Source organism: Notechis scutatus, chromosome 12 (genome assembly GCF_049901735.1).
Source record: "Notechis scutatus isolate UNSWTSFEM ecotype Mainland chromosome 12, rNotScu1.2, whole genome shotgun sequence".
Classification (NCBI taxonomy): Eukaryota; Metazoa; Chordata; class Lepidosauria; order Squamata; family Elapidae; genus Notechis; species Notechis scutatus.
This window is the reverse complement of record NC_142020.1, coordinates 13,655,087-13,682,649: the sequence shown is the minus strand read 5'-3', so window position 1 is coordinate 13,682,649 and position 27,563 is coordinate 13,655,087. Positions and strand designations below refer to the sequence as shown.

The window sequence follows — 27,563 nt, the reverse complement described above, 5'->3', positions numbered from 1 at the left end:
TTGGCTTCATGCAAGGAAAACAGCAGAAGCAGCAGAAGTCTTTCTTTCTCTCCCCCAAACTCCACCAGAAATGAGTCTTTGCCGGGGCAGCCTCTTGGAGCAGGAGGCCTTGCAGGGTCCCAAAGACTCATTTCTGGTGGAGTTTGGGGGAGAGAAAGAAAGACTTTGGCTGCTTTCCTTGCGCGCAGCCAAAAGCAGAAGAAAGAAGCGGAAAGAAGCAGCCCAGTGGCCAGGCCAGGCACGTGGGGCAAGTTTTCCCCCCTCCCCTCTCCCCCCTCCCCTCACGACCTCGTGTTGTTTGCAATGCAAACGACGCAAGCCTTGTGTTCCTGCGCAGCCTGGATTAATTGCTTTGGGGATGACATTTCTCTGCAGACCACCAACATTTTCTCGCACACCACCAGTGGTCCCCAGCCCAATGGTTGGTGACCACTGTTCTAGAACAGGGGTGTCAAACTCAAGGCCCACGGGGTGCTTAGATCTGACCCACAGGCCCATCCTGGAAACAGTGGAGGATTGGCCCGCGGTGCCTCTGCCAGCAAAAAGGGAGCTCGGAAAGGCCACACATGCCCTCCCCAAACTCCGTTTCCACTGGCAGTAGGGCTGCAGGAGGCTGTCGCAGATGAAAACAGAGCCTTGATGAGTGACACTGAGCTGGCCATGCCCCCTGGCCATGCCCCCAGCCCCAGCCCCCAAAGCTCAAACACAACCCTGATGCGGCCGTCAATGATATCGAATTTGACACCCCTGTTCTAGAATCCTCATCCTCTAAAAAATAAGCTTTTACACACACAACAATTGGAGGGGGGAAAAAACCCAACCTAAAATGAAAAAAAACAGGTAACAAGTGAACCTACCCTTTGAGAAGCTACGGACTCACAAAAATCTATATTGAAAGGGGTATTTATGTTCTTCAGTTGTTATGAGATTGGGCTAGTAATCCTCTCCCACCAAACTGGGATCGTCTCCGTGTCTGTGGACTTCATCTCCCAGAATTCCCCTGCCCATGTGGCCATCGCAGGAACCACCTTTGCTGGGGCCACCTGTTGAACATGACTTCTTCTGGCCATAGTTTGTTGAGCAAGCCAGAATGTCTTTGTTCTAATACTGGCTTAAGCCCTAGAACACACTTTATAAATCACCATGGCTGAGTCCAGCACAACTGGACGTGGCAACACAGCCACTGAAAGACCTCAAGAGAACTTTGGTGGACATCTCTAGAGGAGGTGTCTCCAACCTTGGCCACTTTAAGACTTGTGGACTTCCACTCCAAGGGTTGAAGAGGAAAAGGAGAAGGAAGAGGAGGAGTAGAGAAGAAGGAAGAGGAGAAGAGGAGGAGGAGAAGAGGAGGAGAAGGAGGAAGAGGAGGAGGAGAGGAGGAGGAGGAGACAGAGGAGGAGGAGAGGAGGAGAGGAGAAGGAGGAAGAGAAGGAGGAAGAGAAGGAGGAGAAGGAGGAAGAGGAGGAGGAGAGGAGGAGGAGGATGAGACAGAGGAGGATGAGAGGAGGAGAGGAGGAGGAAGAGGAGGAGAGGAAGAGGAGACAGAGGAGGAGGAGAGGAGGAGAAGGAGGAGAAGAGGAGGAGAAGGAGGAAGAGGAGGAGGAGACAGAGGAGGAGGAGGAGAGGAGGAGGAGAAGAGGACAAGTAGAGGAGGAGGAGGAGAGGAGGAGGAGAAAGAAGGAGAAAATAGATGGACAGGGGATAGGGAATTCTGGGAGTTGAAGTCCACAAGTCTGAAAGTGGCCAAGGTTGGAGACCCCTGCTCTAGAAAGCTACACCCTAGGTGTGGAATTGTATATTGTGCATGGGGAGGACAGCTAACTAAGCAGGTTTTTTTAAAAATCAAATTATAATGACGGATATGGTTACACTACAAGGAAATGAAGAGGGATCTCAGAGCATCAAAGATTGTCTTAATAAAAAGAGGGCACTTGGATAGGAAATGGCCATGGCTATAAGTCAAGAAGACGTTCTTCACAGCTCTCCAAGGGCCATTTTGTGGCACCGCCAAACACATCCACGTTATTGTCGACCCACGGAATGATGTTGCCGGGCATGTTGATGGAGCAATTGGCAATCTTCATAATATCGTCCGGCTTTAAGACTCTGTCCCAGATATTGAACTGGCTCATTTCTCCAACAAACGCTTGGGTGGCGTCAAACCTTCCTCCAACGGTGTCCTTCAAGAGAAATGAAAGCAAACCATCTGTTAGGACCAAGCAAATGTGTTTTTTTGCTTAAAAGAAGATGAGTTAAAATCCTGAAAAAGGCAACTTCTCCAACTTCCAAGTATCTAAAATAAAACCAACAACAACCTCCAAAACTGAGAAGATCATCAAATCTCATGAGGCTTTGGAAATGTTACTTTGAAGTCAATCTGCGAGTTCCTAGATGCAATCTTGCATGATGGAAACGTCCATAATCAGATACATCCTGTGATGGCGTGGCACAAAGGCAACGCAGTCAAATAAGCAATGAGTCCTTTTATTACTTCCAACTTTGTCCCCAATGTCCAGGTTACCTTCGGCTGGAGAAAAACTCTCGCAGGAACAGCCTTTAACTGGAGATAATTCAGTCCATAACAAGGTGCAAGAAAACTGCAACTAAAAATCCACACAAACCAAGCTGAAGTAATTAACTTGACAGGGCAGGAGAAGGAATTTCAGACTTGAAAACACGGCAAAGCTCACACAGTTGGGAAGACACCAGGAACACAGATAAGCCACGATGATACAAGATAAAATCATGTTTGCTCCCAACAGCTTGCTGCATGCAGCTTCCTTTTTTATACATTGCGTTCCCAGCTGCAGCTAATGAAGGGGATCAGGGCCCTTTCCTCCCCCGTAAGCCATGCAACCCACATTGCTCCCTTCTCCGTTCCTCCCTGCGGTGCCCTAGGATGAAGAGGGGGTGGGCCTGGGTCTTCCTCTGAATTCCCTCTTCCTTGTACTACCTCTTCCCTTCTCTGCCCAGCCAGACTTTGCCCTTCCCCAGTTTCCTCCACAGCCAACGGAGCCACACTCCCACTCCCTGTCAGCTGTTCGGTTTCCCCTCTCCGAGTCAGATTCTGACAGGGGCATGATACATCCTCTTCTCTTCCAGTCCTCTCTTTTCTGAAATCCCAGCCTTTTTAGCCAGATCTTTGGACATCGTCTTCTCCTTCAAAGAGAAGACCCTGCTAGGAGACATAGATGGAGATCTACAGGTAGATCTCTCCGCACTTTGCAATGGACCACTCAGGTACTTCTGATTCCCAGCTTGTTCAATCACAACAGCATCTAAGTCAGAGGGTAATTTGTAATGCATACACCCATAAAACAGGATATTTGTAACTTTTGGGTTGAACTGTGGAGTTCTTGGTGGTTTTCTTGCAAATGTTTTATCACCCAACTAGGTAGCATCATCAGTGCTGGAAGGGAGTGGGGTTTGTGGAGAGGAGGAGGAGGAAGAGGAGGAGGAGGAGGAGGAGGAGGAGGAGGAGGAGGAAGAAGAGGAGGACTGTGGGGTCCTGTTTGCTCTCTGAGCTTGACTGTTTTTCTTGCTTGATTGTTTCATTACCCAACTAGGTAACATCATCAGTGCTAGGAGGGAGTGAGTTTTGCTCTCTATTTATTATCTCTCCTAACACCGATGAGGTTATCTAGTTGAGCAATGAAAAACGTCTGCCAGAAAACAACCAAGCTCAGGGAGCACCAAGGATCATATTATTGCATACATAAATTATAAATGAAAAATAAATGAGAGGCAGCTGAAGAAGACGGGGAGGGAAAAGCAATGTTCCTGTTCAGTGCTGATCCTCCGACACATTCTTCTATTTATTTATTCTTCTTATTTTGCATCAGAGTCAGCTGCAGATCCCAGGATTTCGTTTTAAAAACAAAACAAAAACAAAACCAAAATGGAACCCACCCCAAACGATCTGCTGCGGCTCACCTGTTCCTGTCCAAGGATCAAAACCCCTCCAGGTTTAATGGGATGCCACGGGGCTAAATTTTCTCCGGTGCCCAATTTCTCTCCATCCTGAAAAGCCTCCCACATCCCGTCTCTGGTGGTCCAGGTGATGCAAATGTGGTGCCACTTTCCATCGCTGATGAAGAGGGGAAGTTGGGCCACCTTGGCAAAGAAAATCAAAGCAAACATTGTGATACTTTTATTATTATTACTTGTAGTAGTAGTCGTCGTAGTAGTAATATTTAATCTTTAGTGAGATTCACAGCCTTTGGGGCTGCTTGGTAGCTCAACAGCTCGAGTCCTAACTAAGGACCTAGGAACTGTTCAGGTAGCATTGGAGGATATAAGCTGTTCCCAAGTAGGGTGGTTTCTTGTAAAATCAGGGTATTCAAGTCTGATAAATTCAGAATTTCCAAATAGCGAGGTAGCTCTTTAGGTCTTGCTCTAAGGGCTCCAAACACAATTGGGATAACACACAATTTTTTTTCCCCCAAAGTCGTTCAACTTCAATTTGTAAGTCCCAATACTTTGTGATTTTTTTCTTGCTGCATGTTTACAATTCGTGCAACACCAGGTGTTGCAGTGTCAATGAACCAACCCTTTTTCTTTTCAACTATTGTTATGTCAGGTGTGTTGTGGGCCAAGTGCCTGTCCGTCTGAATTCTGAAGTCCCATAAGATCTTGACTTTTTCATTCTCCAGAACCTTCTCAACCTGATGGTCCCAGTAGTTGTTACTATACTCAAATCCAACCTTTTGGCACAGTTTCCAGTGAATGATTTTTAGCAACTCGGTTATGGCATTCTGGGTAATCAGTTTGTGAAATTTTGCTGAATCCACTGATTAAATGGTCAACTGTTTCATCTTTCTCATTACAGAGGCAGCATTTGCTGTTGGTGGTGACATTATTATTATTATTATTATTATTATTATTATTATTATTATTATTATTATTATTATTATTATTATTATTATTATTGGAAATTTTGCACCTCTTAAATAGGAGAGGCTGGGTGATTGAAATCACATCCTGTACCTGCACTTTGCTGAAATCCTGTGCATAAGGAAGGTGCACAATTGCAATTTCAGAACGATGCATATGTCACTTAGCAACTCACCTCCAACTCTCCTGGGGGATTCATTGTTTACGAGACACTCGTCACACTGTGTATTTTTCTCCTGCTTCCGTCTCACGACAACTTTTTGTGTCCTGACAAATATTTTGCTTTCAGCAAAACAACAGGCTGCCCGAATCAACGCTTCTGCTGAAATTATTCGGTTTTTGTTTGTGCCAACAAAACCCCAAATGAATGATTTAGATTAGCTAGAAAGCAGGAAATGGTTGGATTTCTTGTTTTCTAGCTAGTCTTTAGATCTTCAGCTCTGCTTTTAAGCACAGCCGAACCTCCCTTAGGACTGAAGGTTCTGTTATTCAGTGCAGACTCACGGCAAGCAAATTTTATGTGACAGACTCGGGTAGCTGATGGCAGATAGATAGATCTCTGAATGATTCTGTGAGCAACTCAATCTGCCTATCTGCTCTGCCTGATTTTGGGTAAAAGTTGCTCTTTTTTATAAAAAAAAAAAAATCAATATTTACATGCATGATGTGTTGCGAGTTAATTTTGTGAGTTTGCTAGCAATTTGCTAGCAAATTTTATGAGCTTGTGTGCAAGCAAATTTTATGTGACAGACTCAGGTAGCCGATGGCAGATAGATAGATCTCTGAATGAATCTGTGATGCTGTGAGCAACTCAATCTGCCTGCCTGCTCTGCCTGATTTTGGGTAAAAGTTGCTTTTTTAAATAAAATTCAATATTTACATAAATATTTATAATATTTACGTACAAGCCACGCCCAGCCAGTCACATAATCACCAAGCCACACATACAAATTAGGCCACACCCACAGAACAGGTTGTTAAAGAAATTTTCATTACTCCCCCTTCTTATTCGGGTTACTATGATGAGGATTATCCTTATTCTGTTGCTTCGCCTGCACACGGAGTGCTTCTGTACCAGAGACAAATTCCTTATGTGCATAAATCATACTTAGCCAAATAAAGCATGCAATTCAACAACAGTGGTGCTTTGCCCTACCTTGTCATTGATCAGGAGCTCAATGGGGTTGTTCCCCCACTCAATCAACACTACTTCGTTGGTTTGTCCTGGGACGGCGTAAGAGAAAGGGGTCCCAATTCCAGGAGAGGCGCCCGATTTCAGCCATAAGCAGACGGTGAAGGCGTAGAGTTCAGGCAGCGTTTTCTTGATCTTCCCGTACAAGTAGTTGGTGCGGAGAGGGAGGGAGACTTTAAATTCATCCGGCGCTTTAAAGGCGCTGGTACCTTAGGGCCAGAAAGTAAAAATGATCTGCATGTGACACAGGATAGTCCCTAATCGAGAGGTTTTTGGCCTGCTGATAATGGTCAGATAAGAGGAAGAAATTAGCTGGTTCTTCAGCTGCTAAAATTTTATTTTATTTATTTGATTTGTCAATCTCTTACAAGATGATAGGTATAAGTGTAAGCATGAGTAAGAATATGGGAAATAGGTATGAATAAATAGGGACAATAGGACAGGGACGGTAGGCACGATGGTGTGCTTATGCACGCCCCTTATATACTTCTTAGGAATGGGTATGCTCTCCACTCCTTCCTTTCTTTTCCTTCCTTCCTTACTTCCTTCCTTCCTTCCTTCCTTCCTTCCTTCCTTCCCCTTCCTTTTCCTTCCTTCCTTCCTTGCTTAAAGATCATAGGAATAAGTATAAACGTGAGTAAGAATACAGGAAATGTACAATAAATGGGGACAATTGATAGGCCTTCACTTCCTTTTCCTTTCTCTCTTCCTCCATTCTTTTCTCTCTGTCCTTCCTTCCTTCCTTCCCTTCCTTCCCTGTTCTCCTTCCTTCCCCCTTCCTTCCTTCTTTTATTTTTTATTTGATTTATTTGATTTGTCAATTGCTTAAAAGATAATAGGAATAAGTATAAACAGGAGTGAGAATACAGGAAATAGGTTCGAATAAATGGGAACAATAGGACAGGGATGGAAGGCACAATGGTGCACTTACGCATGTCCCTTACAGACCTCTTAGGAATGGGGATGAGGTCAATAGTGGATAGTTTGAGGTTAAAGGAGTGGGGGTTAGAGGATGTAATAACAGAGCAGGTAGGGCATTCCAAGCATTGACCACTCTGTTGCTGAAGTCGTACTTTCGGCACTCAAGTTTGGAGCTGTTTACATTGAGTTTGTATCTGTGGTGTGCTCTTGTATTGGTGCAGTTGAAGCTGAAGTTGTTATTGACTGCTAGGACATTGTAGCAGATAATTTTGTGTGCTACGCTTAAGTCCAACTGTGCACTGATGAGGTTGCCTCATTGCATAATTCCCACAACATTGCAAAACTATTTAGTTTAGACTGTATTAATATTACTCTTTCATCTTTCCTATTACCTATCTCCTTCTCTACTGATGACTATAACTTTGTTGCTTGTGTCTTTACGATTTATATTGTTTTATTTAGTTTCCTACTATGATTTGTGTTGATTGCTTACTTAGTATCCCATGGCTATCACTAAGTGTTGTATCTTATGATTTATGACGAATGTATTTTTACGATGACTATGATCATGGTTTTATCGCTTATAGCTTTTATGTACAATGAGAGCTTATGCACCGAAGACAAATCCCTTGTGTGTCCAATCACCCTTGGCCAATAAAGAATTCTAAACAAAGAATATATTGGTAATTAGAGGAGGAGGAAGGCAGTGCTAGCAATTAGGAAGGAGAGGCTGGCAGTGTAACCGTGGAAGAGATTGCTCGGCTTGTTTGTCAGGAAAAAAATAAATAAATTCTGTAAGCCCCAATCATCCCGTAGAAATCACATAAAGGAATGCAAATCCCTAAGCTAGCAAAGAATGTAGGTCAGAACTCCCCCTTTGACAAGCCAATATTTCTCAGTCGTGTCTCCGCTCTCCCCTCTCCCAACTTCAAGCAAGGGAGCATATCACAAGGGGGTTGGAAGGATGACAGATCTGCTACGACAAAAGGGTTTGGGACGCTCAAGGGCTGTTCAGAAGTGACTTATTACTGTTAAGGATGCGTAGGGGCCCTTTGTTGCAAGATGCAAGGCATCAAAGGGAGTTGAGCTGTATTCTATAACTCAAAGGCAGCCCTTCTAGGCCCAGGTTCTCTCCAGATTGTGTTTCGGCTCCGTGAAGGTCTAGAGGGTATGATTCAAAAATAAATAAATAACGACAGTGACTCCAGAAGGACTACTGAAGCGTTGCCCCTTTATGTACGCAACACGCAAAAAATAAATAATAGAGTGCTATTTCAGACATATCAGCACAGCCTCTGGTTTTTTCCCCCTTCTATATCCTGTAGACGCCTTTGGTTGTGTAGGGGTGAGAGTGTGTGTCTGTGCGTACATGTGTGTTCTAAAACAATTCTTCATATTTAAGGGGAAGGGAGGAAAATCTGGCCTTCCTTAAAGTCATCAGTACCTTCAACCAGATAGATAGATAGATAGATAGATAGATAGATAGATAGATAGATAGATAGATAGATAGATAGACAGATAGACAGACAGATAGACAGACAGATAGATAGACAGATAGATAGATAGATAGATAGATAGATAGATAGATAGATAGATAGATAGATAGATAGATAGATAGATAGATAGATAGATAGATAGATAGATAGATAGATACTGATAGATAGATAGATAGATAGATGATAGATAGATAGATAGATAGATAGATAGATAGATAGATAGATAGATAGATAGATAGACAGACAGACAGACAGACAGACAGACAGACAGATAGATAGATAGATAGATAGATAGATAATAGATAGATAGATAGATAGATAGATGATAGATAGATAGATAGATAGATAGATAGATAGATAGAGAGAGAGAGAGAGAGAGATAATAGAGAGAGAGAGAGAGACAATTGAGAGATTACATAGAGACAGAGAGATTAGATAGGGAGGGAGGGAGGGAGATTAGAGAGAGAGAACAAAAGACAGACACACCAACCGATATTAAAATATGCATCACTGGCCTCACAGGTGACAAAGTAGAAAACCATCCACAAAGTTCAAGGGTGTTGCCTTTCAGAGAGGCAAGTCAACCTATCGATTGCGCCGAGTGTTCCATGGGCGTATTTTGTCATGTGCTCCTCACACGCGGCCTTCTCGGGGAGGAGACCCAGAGCCCGGGAAAGCTTACCTCGTTCCAGTTCAGACACCCTTTCTAGCAGAGCGTTCAAGGCAGCCTCCGTCCTCTGCCGGTGGGTGGAGGTCTCGTTATGGAGCAACCACTTCTCGTTCTCCAGCTCGGACACTTTGCTGAGCAGCTGGCGCTCCAGTTCTCCAAGCCGCCTCTGTAGCATCTCTCTCAGGTCGTTGGGCAAGGCTCCAACGGTCACGTTGCCTCGAAGCTGGTGCTTTGGAAGGAGTTTGGGGAAGGAAGGGAAATCATCACACACCACAGGAAACGAACGGCAACTTCATTTGTCTAATTGAGTAGCATCTTAATGTTCGCTCTGTGGGTGCGATGTGGGTAAAACTGCAAATATACCAATGCAGCTCTTGCAAAGTTAGAATAACAGAGTCGGAAGGGACCTTGAAGGTCTTCTAGTCCAACCCTTTGTTCAAGCAGGAAACCCTATCACATTTTAGATCAATGGTTGTCCAATCTCTTCTTAAAAACCTCCAGTGTTGTAGTACCCAGAACTTCTGGAGGGAAGCCGTTCCACTGGTTAATTCTTCTCACTGTTAGAAGTTTCTCCTTAATTCTAAGTTGATTGGTTTCCACCCGTTGCTTCCTGTCCCTGCCCTCAGGTGGACTTTGGAGAATAGACCCACAAGGATAGGGGACCCCAATGGGCCTATTTATTTAAATAAATAGAAGACCCACCCGATCAGCTGGGACTCAATGGGAGGCGGAGAATAGATGGGGGTGGGGCTAGTCAGACGTGGGATTTGCTGGTTCTCCAAACTACTCCAAATTTCCACTACCGGTTCTCCAGAACTGTTCCGAACCAGCTGAATACCACCTCTGCCTCCCAAACATTTTCCTTCATTACCCTCCAAACTGCTCCTCTGAAAGTGCTATTGAACTTCAAGCTTCAGTTTTAAGTCCCTTCCTTCAGCACTGTCATTAAATTCAAATGGTCCCTGAACGGTCATAACACGAGGACTACCTGTATTATTTTAAAAAAAACAGTCTCCCTGAATGATCTTTACATAATTTCAACAAATTGCCATGGATAACTTCATTGATTTTCATCTTAATATAATTCTTTGGGAGGATTTTCAATATATTGTAGTGCACCTGTTTAATTAAAAAGTACTTCATGTGTTTAAGTGTTTAATGAAAAGAAAGACCAGGGGTGACAGGACAGCAGTGTGCCAATATTTGAAGGGCTGCCCCCAAAGAAGAGGGGGTCAAGCTATTCTCCAAAGCCACCAGAAGCAATGGACAAGAAGCAATGGGTGGAAATTAATCAAGGAGAGAAGCAACCTAGGACTAAGGAGGAATTTCCTGACAATTAGAACTATTAATCAGTGGAATTGCTTGTCTCCAGAAGTTGTGGGTGCTCCAACACTGGAGGTTTTGAAGAAAAGATTGGACAACCATTTGTCTGAAATGCCCAAAGAAAAAACACATGTTTTATACATGTTTTAAGACGCACACATCCCCGCCACCCAGGCTCTGATCTCTCAGCTAGAATTCCATATGAGGCTCTTCAGATTTTCAAAGGGAAACGCCGAGAATTGTGAAGCCTCAATGCATCTAGAAGAGAGCAGGATTCCTCTTTTGGGGTTATTTTGTGCAAGAGTCCAAAGCTCCCCTCATATTTTGCTTCTGTTATTTCAACCAGCAGAAACACACGTCACAAAATCTGCATTGCTGTGGGTAGGTTCCTCCGGAGTTGGGAGGGAGGAACAGATTGAGGGCACCTGTTCTCTCGCAACAGCTGGCTGGAGGGATTCTCCATCTTTTATTAGACTCAGCTAATAGTTCCCCCCAACACACAAACACACACAGCCTCTCTCTGTGTGTGTCTCTCTGTTGTGTTGGATCGAAGCCTACAGCGACTGCAAGGACACAAACAGGGAGAAGAGAATCAACAGGGAAAGCCATCCGCAGATGCTAGCTGTAGCCGCATCGTCCAACGTATTCATGAAGCCAAGCATCCGTCCGCTGTTACTTATTTATAAGGAGAATGCGTGCCATACCATTCTTTCAAAATCAAATCAGATCATCTCTAACAATGCCAGTAAAAAATAAATAATAAGATTTGACTGAAGAAGCCAAGAGAGATCTAGAAAAGAGTGTGGAAAAGCTTGGTAGATTTCTGTGAAGGGATTCAAATAATATCCAATTGCTTGAATGAAGGCCAAGGAACTTAACTTGATTTTAATTGGTATTATGGGTTAAGTGGACACTGAATCGAAGAACAGTAGCTGAACCCAGAATAACAGAGTTGGGAGGGACCTTGGAGGTCTTCTAGTCCAGCCCCTTCTCAAGAAGGAGACCCTATGCCATTTCAGATAAATGGCTGTCCAATCTCTTCTACTACTACTCTACTCTACTATTAGTCTTCAGAAGACTAGTACATCAGTTATTTAGATATTCCCTCTATCTTTGAAACAGCTTTGTCTATTTTTCTATGGATTTTTGGGTTCTTGTTTGTAAACTGCTCGGAGTCACTTGGGTGAGATAGGCAGTGTATAAATTTCATTAATGAATATATTTTTGTGGGAGGGCAAATGTCCCCACTAACCCCATCTAAATACAGGATATATTGACACTTAGACAAATGGACGTAGATCATGCAACCACAATAAACTACTAGATTTAAAATAATCCAGACATAATAGTTTCTAAATCATCCTGGTCTTAAGGACTCTCTAGTCTTGGATTTCAAGTAGTTGCAAAATTGGAATGGAATAGCCGAAGCTTTTTTTAAAAAAATCAGTAGGTAGGAAATCCTCTAAAGCAAAGGTGGGCAACTCTGGGCCCTCCAAGACCTGTGGACTTCAACTCCCAGAATGCCTGAGCCAGCCCTAGCTCTAACCCTAACCCTAACCTATGCTGGCTCAGGCATTCTGGGAGTTGAAGTCCACAGCTCGTAAAGGGACCAGAGTTGCTCTAAAGCAATGTTTTCTCTCAACAATGGCAGCTTGAAGATGTATGGACTTCAACTCCCAGAATTCCCCAGCCAGACATTGGACTGCAACGATCTTAATCCCAATAAACCCAAGCAGAGCTTCAGCAAATATTTGTTAGAGTTAGTATAGCTTTATATTCCCATAGCGTTTTATAAATTCTCATATTATTTCTCCGGCTACAGTCCTCTTAAATTGAACAATCTGAAATATTAATAAATAAACCCATTTTCTTCTCCTGCAGTGTTGACCACTCATTTATCTGTCAAACATCCCATTCTTTATCTAGCTGTCCAAGAGATTAAGATACCTCAAAAAAATTCGGTAAGGCAAGACAATTTCCAAGCCACGATGCACAGGACCAAGATATTAGCTTTGAGGAGACAAAATTGCAATTTTTATAGACCTGTCCATTAACAGTGAGTGCTTTTGGTGTTTTATCACAATGGGATTTCCCCACGCCATAAAGATGGTGCTTCAAAGACGTGTAAGAGCCAACTTAATTGACTGAATGTCCCATTGATTACAAAGAGCTTTCAACTCTTCTTCGGAAACACTGGCTAGGAAAGCAACCTTAACCTATCCATTAATGGGTGTTGGAATTTCCAATGTAGGTTTTACTCAAAGTTTAAGAGGAAAGTAAGGGAGGAGGTTGAATTCTAAAGTATGGTTCAATATTTGAAATGATCCAAGAACTAAAGAATTTTCTGTCTGAGACAGTAAAACTAAACTGTCCAAGAAATAATTCCAGAAGTTCTTCTAATGCTTGAGGTTCTCCAAAGATGGCAAATTATTAGACTGAAGCAGGACCAATTAAGGCATATAAAATATGGACATTATAGAAATCTAGGTCATAGGTTAGAACCAACTCAGGGTCACATTTACTTCTGTATTTTGTTTGTTGTGAAAATAAGGAACTTATATTTTAAGGAAGTAAAGCTCTGCTTCTCTTGCAACTAAGGATGGGAATGGAAAATTACTGTTGGTGTAAGATAACAGAATAAGCAAGAAAAACATATCCTCTTTTTGTGTTCCTGCCGTAACACAGGATATTGCATTTATCTGTCCTAAGATGCGTGTATAATCAGTTGACCGTAATTTGTGAAAGTGTTAAAGGTAAACGCCCAGACCTATGATGAGGTCATTCTGGGTATAAAGAAACCACCCCAGATGCAGCTGGGTGCTCAGAATCTGTCATGCTAATACTCTGAACGTGTTGCGCAATAAACCTGATTTCCTGCACCTTTTCCGTGGTCTTGAGTCCTGTCTCAGACATATGACTTGCTGCTTCATTTAATGGCACCCCAGATGGGACTCTAGGGGCCTTGAGGCCCTCTGGAGGGGTCCATCCCGACTGCCAGAGTATCGGTGAGTTGTGGGGAACATCCCAGGCGCCATCGGACATTTGAATCCGAGGGACTTCCTTAGACCTCTGTTCCCTGGCATCGGCGATCAGCACCTCCAAGAACCACTACTGAAGGGTGAGAGGAACAGGACTGGGGGCTGGCCAGCTGTGAAGAAGGAAGACGCCTGCAGGCAAGTATTGCACTGGGAAAATAATCCCTCCCTATAAGCAGGGACGGAGGAGAGGACTGATCACCCTCTCTTAGAAGGTAAGGTGGGTGGAATTGTCAGGGCCTGATTGTGAAGAAAGACTACTGCAGTTCCCATTGGTGACTGTGAGTGTCCAGCACCGTGGGTCAGTAGAAAGCGAGTGGTGCCCGCAGTTCCCATTGGAGACCGTGTGCATCCGGCTCCTTGGGTCGGGTGTGTGGATGTGACTCCTTGGTGTGTCCGGAGAAGGAGAGACCCCCTACTCTCCTCTCTTCAACCCTTTCCCTCAAACTGTCTTGTCTGGTTAAGAGGGTGGCTTATGGGTGGTAAGGAAAGCACTCCTGTCACTCCCTTGGAGGTTATGTTAAAACATGTCTGGATTGCTATTTGCTAAGACCTACAGGTAAACATTTCACTTATACTGAATATAGACTGTCGTATTACAAATCTTCCCCAGTGCGAATATCAAGGGACTAAGTATTGGCAATGTATGAAAAATAACACGATAAGGGTTTCGGTGAAACATACCCGACTACCCCGTAATTCTGCTCATCAGTTAGCATCGTACAAACATGACCCAGCGTGTGATGGCTGTGTTGATAAACAGGGGATATTGACAGCGTATGTTGGGACTCCGCCTACTTGCACAATTTTCAATATTACCTCCAATTGTTTTTATATGTTACCCATGGAAAACGGCCAGATGCAGAACACATTAGTGTTAAGGTGCGCTGGAAATTTTGGGGAGAAGTGCTACACAGCAGCCCCTAGGGATAGCTCCACCGCTCTCTCTGAGGGACAGAAATGTGAGATGCACCCTGAGTGTAAGAATGGAAGGGGTGGCCTCAGATATACTAAAGGAACACCGGCAACCTGTACAGACTTTAGTCTACCCCAATGCATCTATGATACCTGGAGCTCCCCTACAGGTTGTATCGGGAACAAATGCACCGGCATCTTCCGAGTGGAAGCCTCTTTCAAACGATGTATGGGAAACCAGGGACTTGTGTGTTATAGGGATAGTGGAATCGTACCCACTCCTTCTTGGAGAAATCCTAGATACCACGCCCCCACACCAAAGCCCAAATTTCCTAAACCCCAGGGTGAAAGCGAGGCTAACAAGATCCCTCCTACATTAGATCGGGACCCCTTATGTCCCAACAATTGCACTGCATGCCTCAAAACGGTATTAAGGGGAAGGGAGATTCGCACTACCTTGATATACCATACCCACTACACCTGCACGTTGGCTCCCACCCCCTGTTGTTTCAATGGGACCTGGTACTCGATTTGCCCACAAAGGAATGAATGCTTTGATCCCAAGGTACAACCTGCCCAAACATGGTTGGTGGTTAGGAGTCAGGGGGATAGCCACGGTCCAATTATTGCTCAAACTCGGATTCTGACACCTACTAGCCCAGCAACTTTTTGTTTGCTGTATGCAAGGTGTCCCAATGGCCCACCTCATGTGGAACATCCTTGTCCTGGCATAGGACATATTCTCACGCCGATATATATATATGCCCCTACTAGAATCCTGCTGTGAGGGGGAGGTGGGATTGCAGTGGTAATGTGGCTGAGAGGTACTGCCCATATTGGAGCTGTGCTCTGTGGGCCACGTACATCTCCTCGGAAAGGGGGATTAACTTGCAAATCTCACGTGCTTTGGAGTCTAAAGACTGCTCCCTGTATAACTGTAATTGGGTTAATATCACCATTCCTAACCCCCAGGACTGGATTGCAAAATATGGGCCCATGACCCCTCAGGAACATATGAAGAACTTCGTCCTCTTTATCCCACTACTCAAAATTTGGATGAATGTGAAACTGCACACTAAATCTCTTGATGTGGGTGTAGTTTCAAAGGGGGGAATGAAGCAGGACCAATTAAGGCATATAAAATATGGACATTATAGAAATCTAGGTCATAGGTTAGAACCAACTCAGGGTCACATTTACTTCTGTATTTTGTTTGTTGCGAAAATAAGGAACTTATATTTTAAGGAAGTAAAGCTCTGCTTCTCTTGCAACTAAGGATGGGAATGGAAAATTACTGTTGGTGTAAGATAACAGAATAAGCAAGAAAAACATATCCTCTTTTTGTGTTCCTGCCGTAACACAGGATATTGCATTTATCTGTCCTAAGATGCGTGTATAATCAGTTGACCGTAATTTGTGAAAGTGTTAAAGGTAAACGCCCAGACCTATGCTGAGGTCATTCTGGGTATAAAAAAACCACCCCAGATGCAGCTGGGGGTTCAGAATCTGTCATGCTCTAATGCTCTGAACGTGTTGCGCAATAAACCTGATATCCTCCACCTTTTCCGTGGTCTTGAGTCCTGTCTCAGACATATGACTTGCTGCTTCAAGACCACTGACTTTATTGACAAAAAGCAATTGCGGGGGCGGGGGGGAGAGGTGAAAGGAGAAGGGGGCTAATAAACATTCTGCCCTACCCCAGGGTTAATTTGTCCGTCATATTTTTGATAGTTAAGCTCTGTTGAGCTTTTAGTAAAATAAATTAGAAATGCTGTTTGCACGTAAATGAAAAAAGAGAACAAAAAGGCAGTCTATTAAATTTAAATCAAAAGGAAGGAAGGAAGGAGAGAGGGAGGGAGGGAGAGAGGAAGGGGAAAGAAAGGAAAGGAAAAAGGAAGGAAGGACGGAAGGAAGGAAGGAAGGAAGGAAGGAAGGAAGGAAGGAAGGAAGGAAGGAAGGAAGGAAGGAAGGAAGGAAGGAAGGCAGGCAATGGACAGGAAGATGAATAAATCTCAATCCATTGAAATGAAAACATAATTCCTCCTAAATTTCATTTTAAAAAATGCCTTCATTAATGAGATAGACATCAAATATTATAGATTGCATTCATTGCAATCTATTTTCACAAACTACCCATTTAATCAGGTGTACAATCAGTTTATTTCTTTGCTTTGTGGTTGATCAATCCTCACTTTCTCCAATCCACTGTTTTATCTGGTTTCTCTCCCTGGTGTAATTGTTAAAAAATGCTTCATTGCAGAGAATTTTAAGACCATGGCTTATTTAAAGCCTTTGTTTTCTTAGTAAATAATGCAACCCTGACAATAAGAGTTTCTGAGAAATGAAGCTTGTTTGTGGAAATATCCCACTGGACATTCACTAATTACCCTCCTGATAATAACCTACGTGTATATTTAGCTCACGACCATATTCCAGTGTGCATCTCCTCTTAGGCGACAACAGAAATTCCAGCCCACAAATTTGAAATGATGAATGACTGTGCAAAGAGGAGAGATGGAAGTATGTGTGAAAAGGTCTCCAAAAGCAAGTGACAGTTGAATGAATTCACAAGTTAATCCAGAAATATGGAGTAGAAATTTAAAAACATGCTTTAGCTTTGTTGCAACAAGTAGGTTGGGAGCTTCATACAAAGAGAATTTTCAAGCCCTTTTCAGTAGCTTAATAGCAATCAATCAATCAATTAATCCTGCTTCTAAACAATCCTAAAATCAAACAGTTCATTCATCCCATTTCCTTATGGGTAGCTGTAGATAACTCTCTCTCAGCCCAGCCCACCTCACAGGGTTGTTGTTGCGGGGAAAACAGGAGCAGGAAGCAGTAGTAGATCTGTTCACGGTTGTGAATTGTTTATTAAAGTAATAAACAGTATATGCACATATTATACACCATAACACAGTATATAACTGTAATAGAGAGAGCTATCTCTAATATAGAGCAGATTTATAATATTTAGAGGTCAGACTAGGATGTTGAGGTTCCCTTCTCCTTTTGACCATGAAAAAAATGGGGTGCCACTATCCATCACTACCTCTTAATTTAATGTCCCTGTTCACAAGATTAGTATGCAGATACAACCGGGTGAGGAGAGAAGTAAACAATACGCATTGAACTGCAGGAAAGGAAAGATAGGCAAGTCTCTGTGACTACACATCACTGCAAAGTGATTGCATTAAATAAATCAGAGGGACTAGCAACAAGAAACCATCAGTCATCACCCTACAGAAAGAGTATCCAATGAGCAAAATCTTACATAAACTTCAGTTCTCTGTCTCTCTCTCTCTCCTCTCTGTCTCTCTCTCTCTCTGTCTTTCTCTCTCTTCTCTCTCTCTCTCTCTCTCTCTCTCTCTCTGTCTTTCTCTCTCTCTCTCCTCTCTGTCTCTCTCTCTCTCCTCTCTCTGTCTGTCTCTCTCTCTTCTTTCTCTCTCTCTCTGTCTTTCTCTCTGTGTGTGTGTCTCTGTCTCTCTCTGTCTTTCTGTCTGTCTCTCTCTCCTCTCTCTCTGTCTCTCTCTCTCTGTCTGTCTCTCTCTCTCTCTGCTCTCTCTCTCTCTCTCTCTCTCTCTCTCTCTCTCTCTCTCTCTCTCTCTCTCTCTCTCTCTCTCTCTCTCTCTCTCTCTCTCTCTCTCTGTCTGTCTGTCTGTCTGTCTCTCTCTCTCTCTCTCTCTCTCTCTCTCTCTCTCTCTCTCTCTCTCTCTCATCACCCTACCCAGAGAATACCATTCATAAACAAACACCAAGGTCTCCTGAAGCTGACCTCTACCTGAGAACCCTGCATGTAGTTAGTTTATTTATTCTGTTTATTCATCAGATTTATACGGCTACTGCTCTCAAGAGATTCAGGGAGAGGGCAGCAGATGGGGGGGTGGGAAGCTGGATCTGGCCCCCTTGCTCGCTGGGAGTTATGAGTCAGGATACTGGATTTAGATCGAGGAAGCCTGGGGTCAGATTTCAGCCCCACTCCTGATTTCCAGGGGGCTTGAGATCCAAGTCCCCAGGTCTGCAGGCAGGGCGGCTGTGAGAACCTTGAACAGAAGATGCCAGAGCAAGGAAAAAGAGACAGGAAGGAAACCTGAACGGTGCAACTTTTCTCAAACAGAAGTCCAGCTCGGTGTGCATCTCCCCACCCCCATCACACAATCTCTGGAAGGGTTCAGTCTGTCCTTGAAACTCTTTCCTGTCCTTCTGGCATCTTTTGACTTTGACTCCTGCAATTTGTTTTCTGCAGTCCTGGAGTTAAACAAACCCCTCTCCCCAATCGCCCCCCCGAAGTCGCCCTTAAGAGCAAAGTTGCCAGGGCAGAGATCAAAGCCCTTGTTTTCAAGACCTTCCCCGACCCGCCCGACCCCCGCCTCGCCCCCAGGTCCATTCCCCAAAGCTCTCCGTCCCCTCCCATTCTACCGAGCTGCCTTTCAGCACCACGGACAGCTGCGGCGCCCCTCTCCTCCCGCGCGTTCTCCACCGCCTCCACCGCATCCGAGGGGCTCGTCGCCAACTTCAGACCCGAGTTTGGAAAGAGAATCCTAACAACCCCCAACCTGCCCCCGACTCGCTTTGGGGTCTCTTCCCCCGTGGTTCTTTCTCCCCCCCACCTCCCCTGTCCAACGGACCTCTCTCTTTCCCCAACCTTCTTGATCACAAGAATTCTTCTTGTCCTCACAAATTCCTTGTGTGTCCAATCACACTTGGCCAATAAAGAATTCTGTTTGTCTGTACAGTATCTCTCTCTCTCTCTCTCTTTCTATCTACAGTATCTCTCTATCTACAGTATCTCTCTCTCTCTCTTTCTATCTACAGTATCTCTCTATCTACAGTATCTCTCTCTCTCTCTATCTACAGTATCTCTCTATCTACAGTATCTCTCTCTCTCTCTTTCTATCTACAGTATCTCTCTATCTACAGTATCTCTCTCTCTCTCTCTCTCTCTCTCTCTCTCTCTCTCTCTCTCTCTCTCTATCTCTCTATCTACAGTGTATCTCTCTCTCTCTCTCTCTCTGTCTCACCTCCAAGTTCTCCAATCGGTCCTTGAGGGCTTGCATGGTGCGGGTGAGCTGGTCGACGATCTTGGCCGGGTCCCGGGGCGGATCCCCCATGGTGTCCTTGCCCTTGGCCAACTCTTTCCTCCACGGGCCGCCTCTGCCGTCGGAACTCTCGCACCGGCCCAGCTTGCCGCTCAGCTCCCGGATGGCCTCCCGCTGGTTCCCGATGGTCTCTTTCTGCTGCAGGATGGTTTCCCGCAGCTGCAGAAGGGTGGCCTTCAGCTCTTCCTCGGGGGGCACCAGCCCTCCCCCGGCCACGGGCGCAGAGGGCGGCGGGCAACCCGGGTTGGCGGCGTCCAGCGGCAGCGAGGTGCAGACGAAGCGACTGCCCGCCGGGGTGTCCTGCACGCCCGACGGCGCCCCGCAAGCCGAGAAGAAGAAGAAGAAGCCGGCCAGGACGGGAAGCAGCATAGCGGCCGGAGACGCGGGCACCGAACTATTCTTGCATGGGAACGTGGGAACGGGCTCCAGCCAGAGGAGAGTCCCGTTTTCGGCTCGCTTCTTCCGCCGAGAAAGCCCGAGGAGGAGTCCGGAGTTGGCCCCGATGCGCAACAGCTACGGGACCGACCCGCCCTCCTCGCGTAAAGCATCCGAGCCAACTCCGCGCTCCGCGCACCCTTAAAAATGCCCAGCCGCCTCGGGCGGGCAGGGGGCGCGAGGGAAGAGGGTGAGGCAGCTGGTTGGCTGAGCGCCCACCGCAAGCCACGCCCCCCCACCCCCACCCCCGGCCCGGGACTATGAAAGCGTGAGAGGCGGTGACGGCGGGAAGGCTTCTGATTGGCCGGAACCCGGAGGGAGGCGCGGCTCCGAGTCTGTGGGGTGGGGGGGAAAGAGTTCGCATTGATTCATTCATTCATTTATTGGTAGGTCGGTGCAAAGATCCGGACGGCCGCTAAGGGGCAGGGGCGGGATACTTTGGGGAGTCTTTAGCCTGCCATCTGTTGGTCGTCCGAGTTGTTGTTGGTTTTTTTGCAGCGTAGATTGAATCTAGCCCTGCATTTAATACTCTCTGGCGTTGCAGACTAGAGAAATAACAAATAACAGATAATCAGAGTTGGAAGGCACCTTGTAGGTCATCTAGTCCAACCCCCTGCCCAAGCAGGAGACCCTACACTGTTTCTAACAGATGGTAGTCCAGTCTCTTCTTGAAAGCCTCCAGGGATGATGAAGCTCCCCCAACTTCCGAGGGCAACTTCTGTTCCATGGGTTGATGGTTCTCCCTGTCAGAAAGTTTCTCCTTATTTCCAGGTTGAATCTCTCCTTGTCCAGTTTCCATCCTTTATTCCTTGTCTGGCCTTCAGGTGCTTTAGAAAATAGCTTGACCCCTTCCTCCTCTCTGGGTCAGCCCCTCAAATATTGGAAGACTCCTATCATGTCTCCCCTGGTCCTTCTCTTCCCTAGACTAGCCAAGCCAAGCCAAGTTCCTGCAACCGTTCATCGTATGTTTTAGCTTCCAGTCCCCTCATCTCTGCACTCTTTCTAGAGTCTCACCATCCTTTTTATAGTGTCCACTTGATCTTGATTGTATCCCTCTGTTAATGCAACTTGGGGTTGCATTAGCTTTTCTGGTTGCTGCTGCACACTGCTGGCTCATATAGTTTTAACCTGATTTCTTGGTTTGGGGGTGGGGGTGGGGGCAGTTGGAACCATGGCCAAAGCCAACCCCTTTGGTTAGGTTAGGGTGGGATGAATTGGGTGAGCCCAGAGGTGGCGTTATGTTGTAGCCCAGTGACAGAGGTTGTGTGAATGCGAAGAGTGAGCTGTAGGGAGATTCTGACAGCTTTTCCTCCCAGTTAAGTGCTCCAGGTTGTGGAGAAGTTGGTCTCTCCCCAGTCCTCCTCTCTTTCCTATCTGATAAGTTGTTTGTGCCCGGATAGGAAAAAGTGAATATCGCCTTGAAGAAAGATACAAAGAATATCGATTGGCTTTGGTACGGTTTTGCTTCTTCCCAAATTATCTGAGACTACAAAACGAATGAGTCTCAAATCTTATATATCTATATCTATATATAAAAGTGAAAGACCACGCATGCATCATCACAAAATCTCCAGAACCGTAAAGCCTACAAACTTGAAATTTGGCACCTATGTTCCTCTTGGCTTCTAGGTGCTCACTAAGAAAAGATTTTGTGAAATGACCATTGGAGCCTTAATATTTCCTATATTATTATTATTATTATTATTATTATTATTATTATTATTATTATTATTATTATTATTATTATTATTATTATTATTATTATTATTATTATTATTATTATTAACATGCTCTGATGCTAAGGAGTTCTACTCCCCCTCCCCACCTGAAAAGAAATCTCTTTCCAATGAAAAACACAAGCAGAGGAGAGGAGTTTCAGTTTCAGAGCAGCAACCAACTTTAGTACGAACAGTTGAGCTAAGCCACGCCCAGGCTCCTTGCTGTCTCCTTCTTGCTCACACAGCAAATACCATTTCAGTTTCCAAACAGCCCTCAACTCTCTCTCACACTGACAGGACGCTAGCCAGATGAATACCAATGGATGCTGGTAGGCAGAGGCAGAATTTTTGTCCCCTTATTTTCCTCCCAAAAAAACTAAGCCTTAATCACATAGTTTCGTAGTGAAATACGGATATTGAGCTAGTCTTTCAATATTTAGTGGGGATATCAAAAGACTCCAGATTGGCCTGGTGTTCTGCGGTCTACTAGGACTCTAGTACCCATGAATCAGTCAGGATGCTGGGAATTATGGTCCCAGTTTAAGTGGAAAGCCCTTCCAGGTGTTTCCAGGGGGAAAAAAAAATATGTTTCCACAAATATTTTGCGCACATATTTTCTAACTTCAAATGTTTCTGAGGTTTTTGATCAAAGATGCCCAGCTGTCTGCTCTGAAATTTATTCCATCGCACGCTCCCTGGCTTGTCAAGTACCAGACAGTTGCGTGGCTAATGAGATGTCCTGTAAAGCTGGATTCACACACACCACAAGCCATTATTTAACCAAGATGCATGAAATAAATCGCACGGGTTGGGCTTCCCCAACATGGCAAATAAAATGGAAATAAACCAGATTCGGCTCTAAATGAGACAAGAGCTTTGATCCTCGGGAATCTCTTCTTCTTTTTTTCATTTTCCAAAACCAGAATAATGGCTAAAAAAAATGACATTTTGTGGTGGGGAAAATAACTGTAAATTGCATTAAAAGCATAAAGAACACGTATCACAGCTTAGCACTATAATGCTAATAATTCAATAGTGAACGGGGCTTTAAACCAAATGATTGAATTGTGTCAACACTTCCTACACCTCAAATGTTTAAAAGTAAACACTTATTATTCCAACACCATGTCACAAATCAACCAGCCTTCCTCTGCCCTCTTTTTGTAATGATAATGACGCAGTTGCTTAACAATAATGCCTTCTATTTTGGACTTGACAGCAAATCCACCCAAAGAAAGTATGTAGGATGGCTGTAAACAAAACCTAAATCCTATGCCATCCAGAAGTAAGCACTGGAAACCAGCTAAAAGGGTCACAAATAGCCATAAAATCAGCCAGTTAACAAGTGCCCAAAATGCTATCATGTGACCACGGAGTGGAGGAGATGTTCTAACTTTGATAACAGATTGTAAGTAGCTCTTGGGAGGGGGTTCCATGGTAACTCTGAAGAATTAAGTGACAGGTTGTAAATTGAGGAGGATAAATGATAGGTAGGTAGGTAGGTAGGTAGGTAGGTAGGTAGGTAGGTAGATAGATAGATAGATAGATGATAGATAGATAGATAGATAGATAGATAGATAGATAGATAGATAGATAAAGATAGATAGGCAGGCAGGCAGGCAGGATAGAGATGAAAGATAGATAGATAGATAGATAGATAGATAGATAGATAGATAGATAGATATAGATAATAGATAGGAGGGCAGGCAGGCAGACAGACAGACAGACAGACAGGATAGAGATGAAAGATAGATAGATAGATACCGGCAGATAGATAGATAGATAGATAGATAGATAGATAGATAGATAGATAGATAGATAGATAGATGATAGATAGATAGATAGATAGATAGATAGATAGATAGATAGATAGATGATAGATAGATAGATAGATAGATAAATAGGCAGGCAGGCAGGCAGGCAGGCAGGCAGGCAGGCAGGCATAGAAGATAGATAGATAGATAGATAGATAGATAGATAGATAGATAGATAGATAGATAGATAGATAGATAGATAGATAGATAGATAGATAGATGCTAGTAACGATAAGTAAAATAAATAAAAAAACATCCTCTTTCTCAGGGAACTATTACGGGAACAATAGTCCATCCCTGTCCAATCATAAACTGCTTAGAAGTCATTTTAGAACATTGCTAAAGCTGGAAGAAAGCCAAGGGGATGCACACCATCTTTGAAAAGACACGCCAATCTAAAAAAAGTCCATCAAAGGAACTCCTTAGAAAGAAGCCAGGGTTGAAAATGAAATGCTGCCTTTTCATTCTCTCTAAATGTGCCATTCTCTTTGCAGTTCTGATCTTATAGTTCCACCCTAATCACCTGCCTGACCTCACTCCAACCACCAGGTATATTCTAATTTGCACAACTCTATCTAAGGGGTGTGTGAGAGAGAGGGAGAGGGGAGAGAGAGATGGAGAGACATAGAAACAGAGAGGGGAGGGAGAGATGGGGGGGAGAGAGAGAGAGGAGAGGGAGAGAGAGAGAGAGGGAGGGAGGGAGGGAGGGGAGAGGGGGAAGGGAGAGGTGGAAAGAGAGACAGAGGAAGGAGAGGGAGGGGAGGGAGGGAGGGAGAGGGGAGGAGAGAGAGGGGAGAGAGGGAGAGGGAGAGAGAGAGGGGAGGAGAGGGGAGGAGAGAGAGGGGAAGGAGAGAGGGGGAGAGAGAGGGAGGGAGGGAGATGCTGCAATCATGGGACTGAGATTTGGTCCTGCCCTCTGGTGGCTAAAAAGACAGACTCGCACTCCTTTCCCGTGTTACATTCATGGTCAAGAGGAAAGGGAAAGTTCTGGTCGTCTCATCGGTCTCCTTGGGGCTGTTTTTCAGCAAGGGTGTAGAAATGGGTTGTTGTGGCTTTCTTCCCGTCTAGTCTATCCCTCAACAGGGTCTTCTGGGTCCCCTCTAGCCCTGAGGCTCTTTGTCTTTTCTTTCTGCAAACTCGGAGGGCTTCCCTCATGCTGTCAGAGTGGGGGGAGGACAAGTGTGATGACCCAGAGTATAACAAAGATGTAACAAAATCCAAAACGTAAATAAATGTCCTTTAATGCCTCCAACTTGACCCCACTGTTCAATAATACTCAGTTGGAGATAAAACGTATTCAAAAATAGTCTTCAAAAGAAAGCAATACAGACCGAACTTAATGAGCAGATAGAGGTGAAATAAAAAACCAAAACAAACTACAATGATTAAATTTCCACAACGGAACAGGAGAAGTATTTACCAAATTCAAGGAGATAACAAGGCACGGTCTGTTGGAAGGACGCCAACCAAGATAACTTCAGACCAAAATAAAACACGCTTTGTTTCCAGTGTTTTCCAGTACGCAGGTCCAAACTCTTATTCAGTTGTTACAGCTGCAGCCCATGAAGAGGATCAAGGCCCTCTCCTCCCCAGTAGACCACGTCTTTCCCTTATCCTCTCCTCCCTGCGTGCCCTAGGATGGGGAGGGGATGAGCCTGGGTCCTCCTCTGACTGCTCAGCCCTTCCCCAGCCTCCTCCACAACCTCCGGAGCCACACCTCCACTCCCTGTTGGCTGTTCCTCCTCTCCCTCAGAGTCAGTCTCCACCAGGGGCAGGACAGGATGACAGCAGTTATTTATTTTATTTGATTGACAAATCAAATCAAATAAATAAATGCTGTCATCCCCCCCCCTGCTCCAACACCTCCTTCATGTGCATGGATGGTGATGCTGGGATGACAACGTAAGAGTTTTGCTAGTAATTTTTGGACTGGTGTGTTTCATTGCTTGGATATTGCTGTTCAATCATTGTATACATTTTTTAAAAAAAATCTTATACATCCATTCCAGAGAGAAAACTAAAGAAGTTATGATGTCACAGCATCCCAATTAATCAGAACTGTATTCCAGGATGCAGTCTTTCTTACTTTCCTTTCTCTCTCTCTTTCTTCCTTCCATTTCTTTTTCTCTCTTTCCTTTTCTTTCCTTCTTTATTTTCCTTCTTTTCTCTTTCTTTTCTTTTTTTCTTTCTCTATGAACCTCTTTTTCTCTTTAATTCCTTTTCTCTCTCCTCTCCTTTCATTTCCCCCTTTTTCCTTCCTTCCTCCCTCGCTTCCTTCCTTCCTTCATTTATTCCCCTCCCTCCCTTTTTCTTTCTTTCTTTTCTCACTTTTTCTCCATCCATTCAACATATTCTTTTTGGGTGGGTGGGTGTGTCTCTTTCCAGGGGCTCATAAAAAAATGCTCCTAAGGCCAATAATTTGAATTATCCTTATTTTGTGTCAGTCTGTATTGATGCCTGCAGCAGTGACCTATTCAATAGCAATTACAATACATAATATTCCCATTTACAACAGGAACTTCCCTGAATTATGATTTAAATTAAAGTCAGGTGGGAATATCAGATGTTTTACGAGGAATGGAGAGAACTAAACACCACACCACAGATCAAATTCAGTTCCACCGGCTATTGAATACTCGCGTACAGTACGTGCAGAAGAGGATTATGAGAACAAAGAGTTGTTAAGTATTAAAACAGTGTGTCTTTTGCCTTGACACAGTAAAGTCAATACAATTGCAGAGGCTTCTAATGTAGGCAATGTTATGTAATGCCACACTCATTTTGAGACACCAAGCACAAGACAAATTGAGTTGGCGGTCTGCTATTCCCCTTCACACCCTGCTGTATGATGCATGTTTCAATCTGACACCACTCAAAAGAGAAAAAAGATTTAATGGTTGACCATCTTTAGTTCAAGATTGCTATTAAATACCATGACTATTGAGCTACAATAGTCTTTAAGAGCAGATTTACAGCTTAATATATCAGCTATTTATTGATGTGGGAGGGGAGGGGATCCTAAAAACAAACAGAAATCACTAATCAGCCCGTCACTAATTAATCAAACAGCTGCTTCAATAGAGAAAGAAGAAGATAGTTCCTTGTAGTTGATTTGTGCAAGTTGGTGATGTATTTCCTTTGGCAATATACATGTACATATACATATACACATACATACATACATACATACATACATACATACATACATACAGAGGGGGGAGAGGGAGACAGAGAACGAGAGGGAAAAGGAGAGGGAGAGAGAGAGGGAGAAGGAGAGAGAGAGAACAAGAGGGAACAAGTGAAGGAGACGGAGAGAGAGGAGAGGGAAAAGAAGGAGAGGGAGAAGGAGAAGAAGAGAGAAGAGGAAGAGGAAGAGAGAGGAAGAGAGGGAGAGGGAGAAGAAGGAGAGGGAGAGGATTATGGTTGAGAAATGTTGATTTCAAAGTGTAACTCCCTGGCAGAGCTGTCTGTGGTCCTGATGATGATTCGCTTAACAATGCAGTGATTCCCTAACAACTAAAATCTGGCATGACTTAACAACCCCCTTGCTTAGCAACAGAAATTCTTGTTCCAACTGGGGTCGTATTTCAAGGATTTCATGTAATGCCTCCAAAGTTTCATTTCTAGTAACATCATATCCATATCCATGACACATTTTTGGGAACGAATATGGAAGTGGTGCTTGGTTTTTCGTCAACTTCCAGAACAGATCTTCTAAAAGTCGGTGTTTGGTATGTCCATGATGTGTGCAGTCCAGATTCTTTCCAACATCCAACTGAGGTGGATTTTTGGCAAGTTCAATGTTAGATTTGTTTGGAGTTTGGGTTATTTCTTTTTGGACACGATTTTTTTTTTGTTTTGTTTCTGTTACAGTTGGATATGTGTTTTCCAATTTCTTTTGTTTTGCATTTTATCCTTGTTGATAACACATTATTTAGATTTAGATTTATACTTATATATAAAGTCAGTGTTCAGTATTCCATGATGAGTACAATCCAAATAATCCATTATCATCCATGACATTTTCTTGGGAACATATGGAAGTGGCTTGCTTG

The 27,563-nt window shown here is 44.1% G+C and overlaps 1 protein-coding gene across 1 annotated transcript; it reads right to left on the bottom strand.

Annotated features, from left to right (window-relative positions):
* Positions 1-1,661: 1,661 nt before the first annotated feature.
* NPTX2 (neuronal pentraxin 2) lies at positions 1,662-20,107 on the bottom strand. Its single transcript, XM_026689599.2, has 5 exons — positions 19,464-20,107; positions 9,185-9,401; positions 6,050-6,294; positions 3,934-4,113; positions 1,662-2,180 (listed from the first exon to the last, which is right to left on the bottom strand). The coding sequence occupies exons 1-5, from the start codon at positions 19,908-19,910 to the stop codon at positions 1,953-1,955; spliced, it is 1,317 nt and encodes a 438-aa protein (XP_026545384.1). The 5' UTR covers positions 19,911-20,107; the 3' UTR covers positions 1,662-1,952.
* Between the last annotated feature and the right edge of the window lie 7,456 nt (positions 20,108-27,563).

Bases quoted from the DNA above. Each gene is read 5' to 3' on its own strand.
- NPTX2 (XM_026689599.2), bottom strand. From the start codon at position 19,910: ATGCTGCTTCCCGTCCTGGCCGGCTTCTTCTTCTTCTTCTCGGCTTGC. The intron at 9,402-19,463 runs GTGAGACAGAGA...CTCCTTCCAAAG, and splicing joins ACCGATTGGAGAACTTGGAG to CACCAGCTTCGAGGCAACGT. The intron at 4,114-6,049 runs GTAGGGCAAAGC...TTCTTTGCCAAG, and splicing joins AGCTCCTGATCAATGACAAG to GTGGCCCAACTTCCCCTCTT.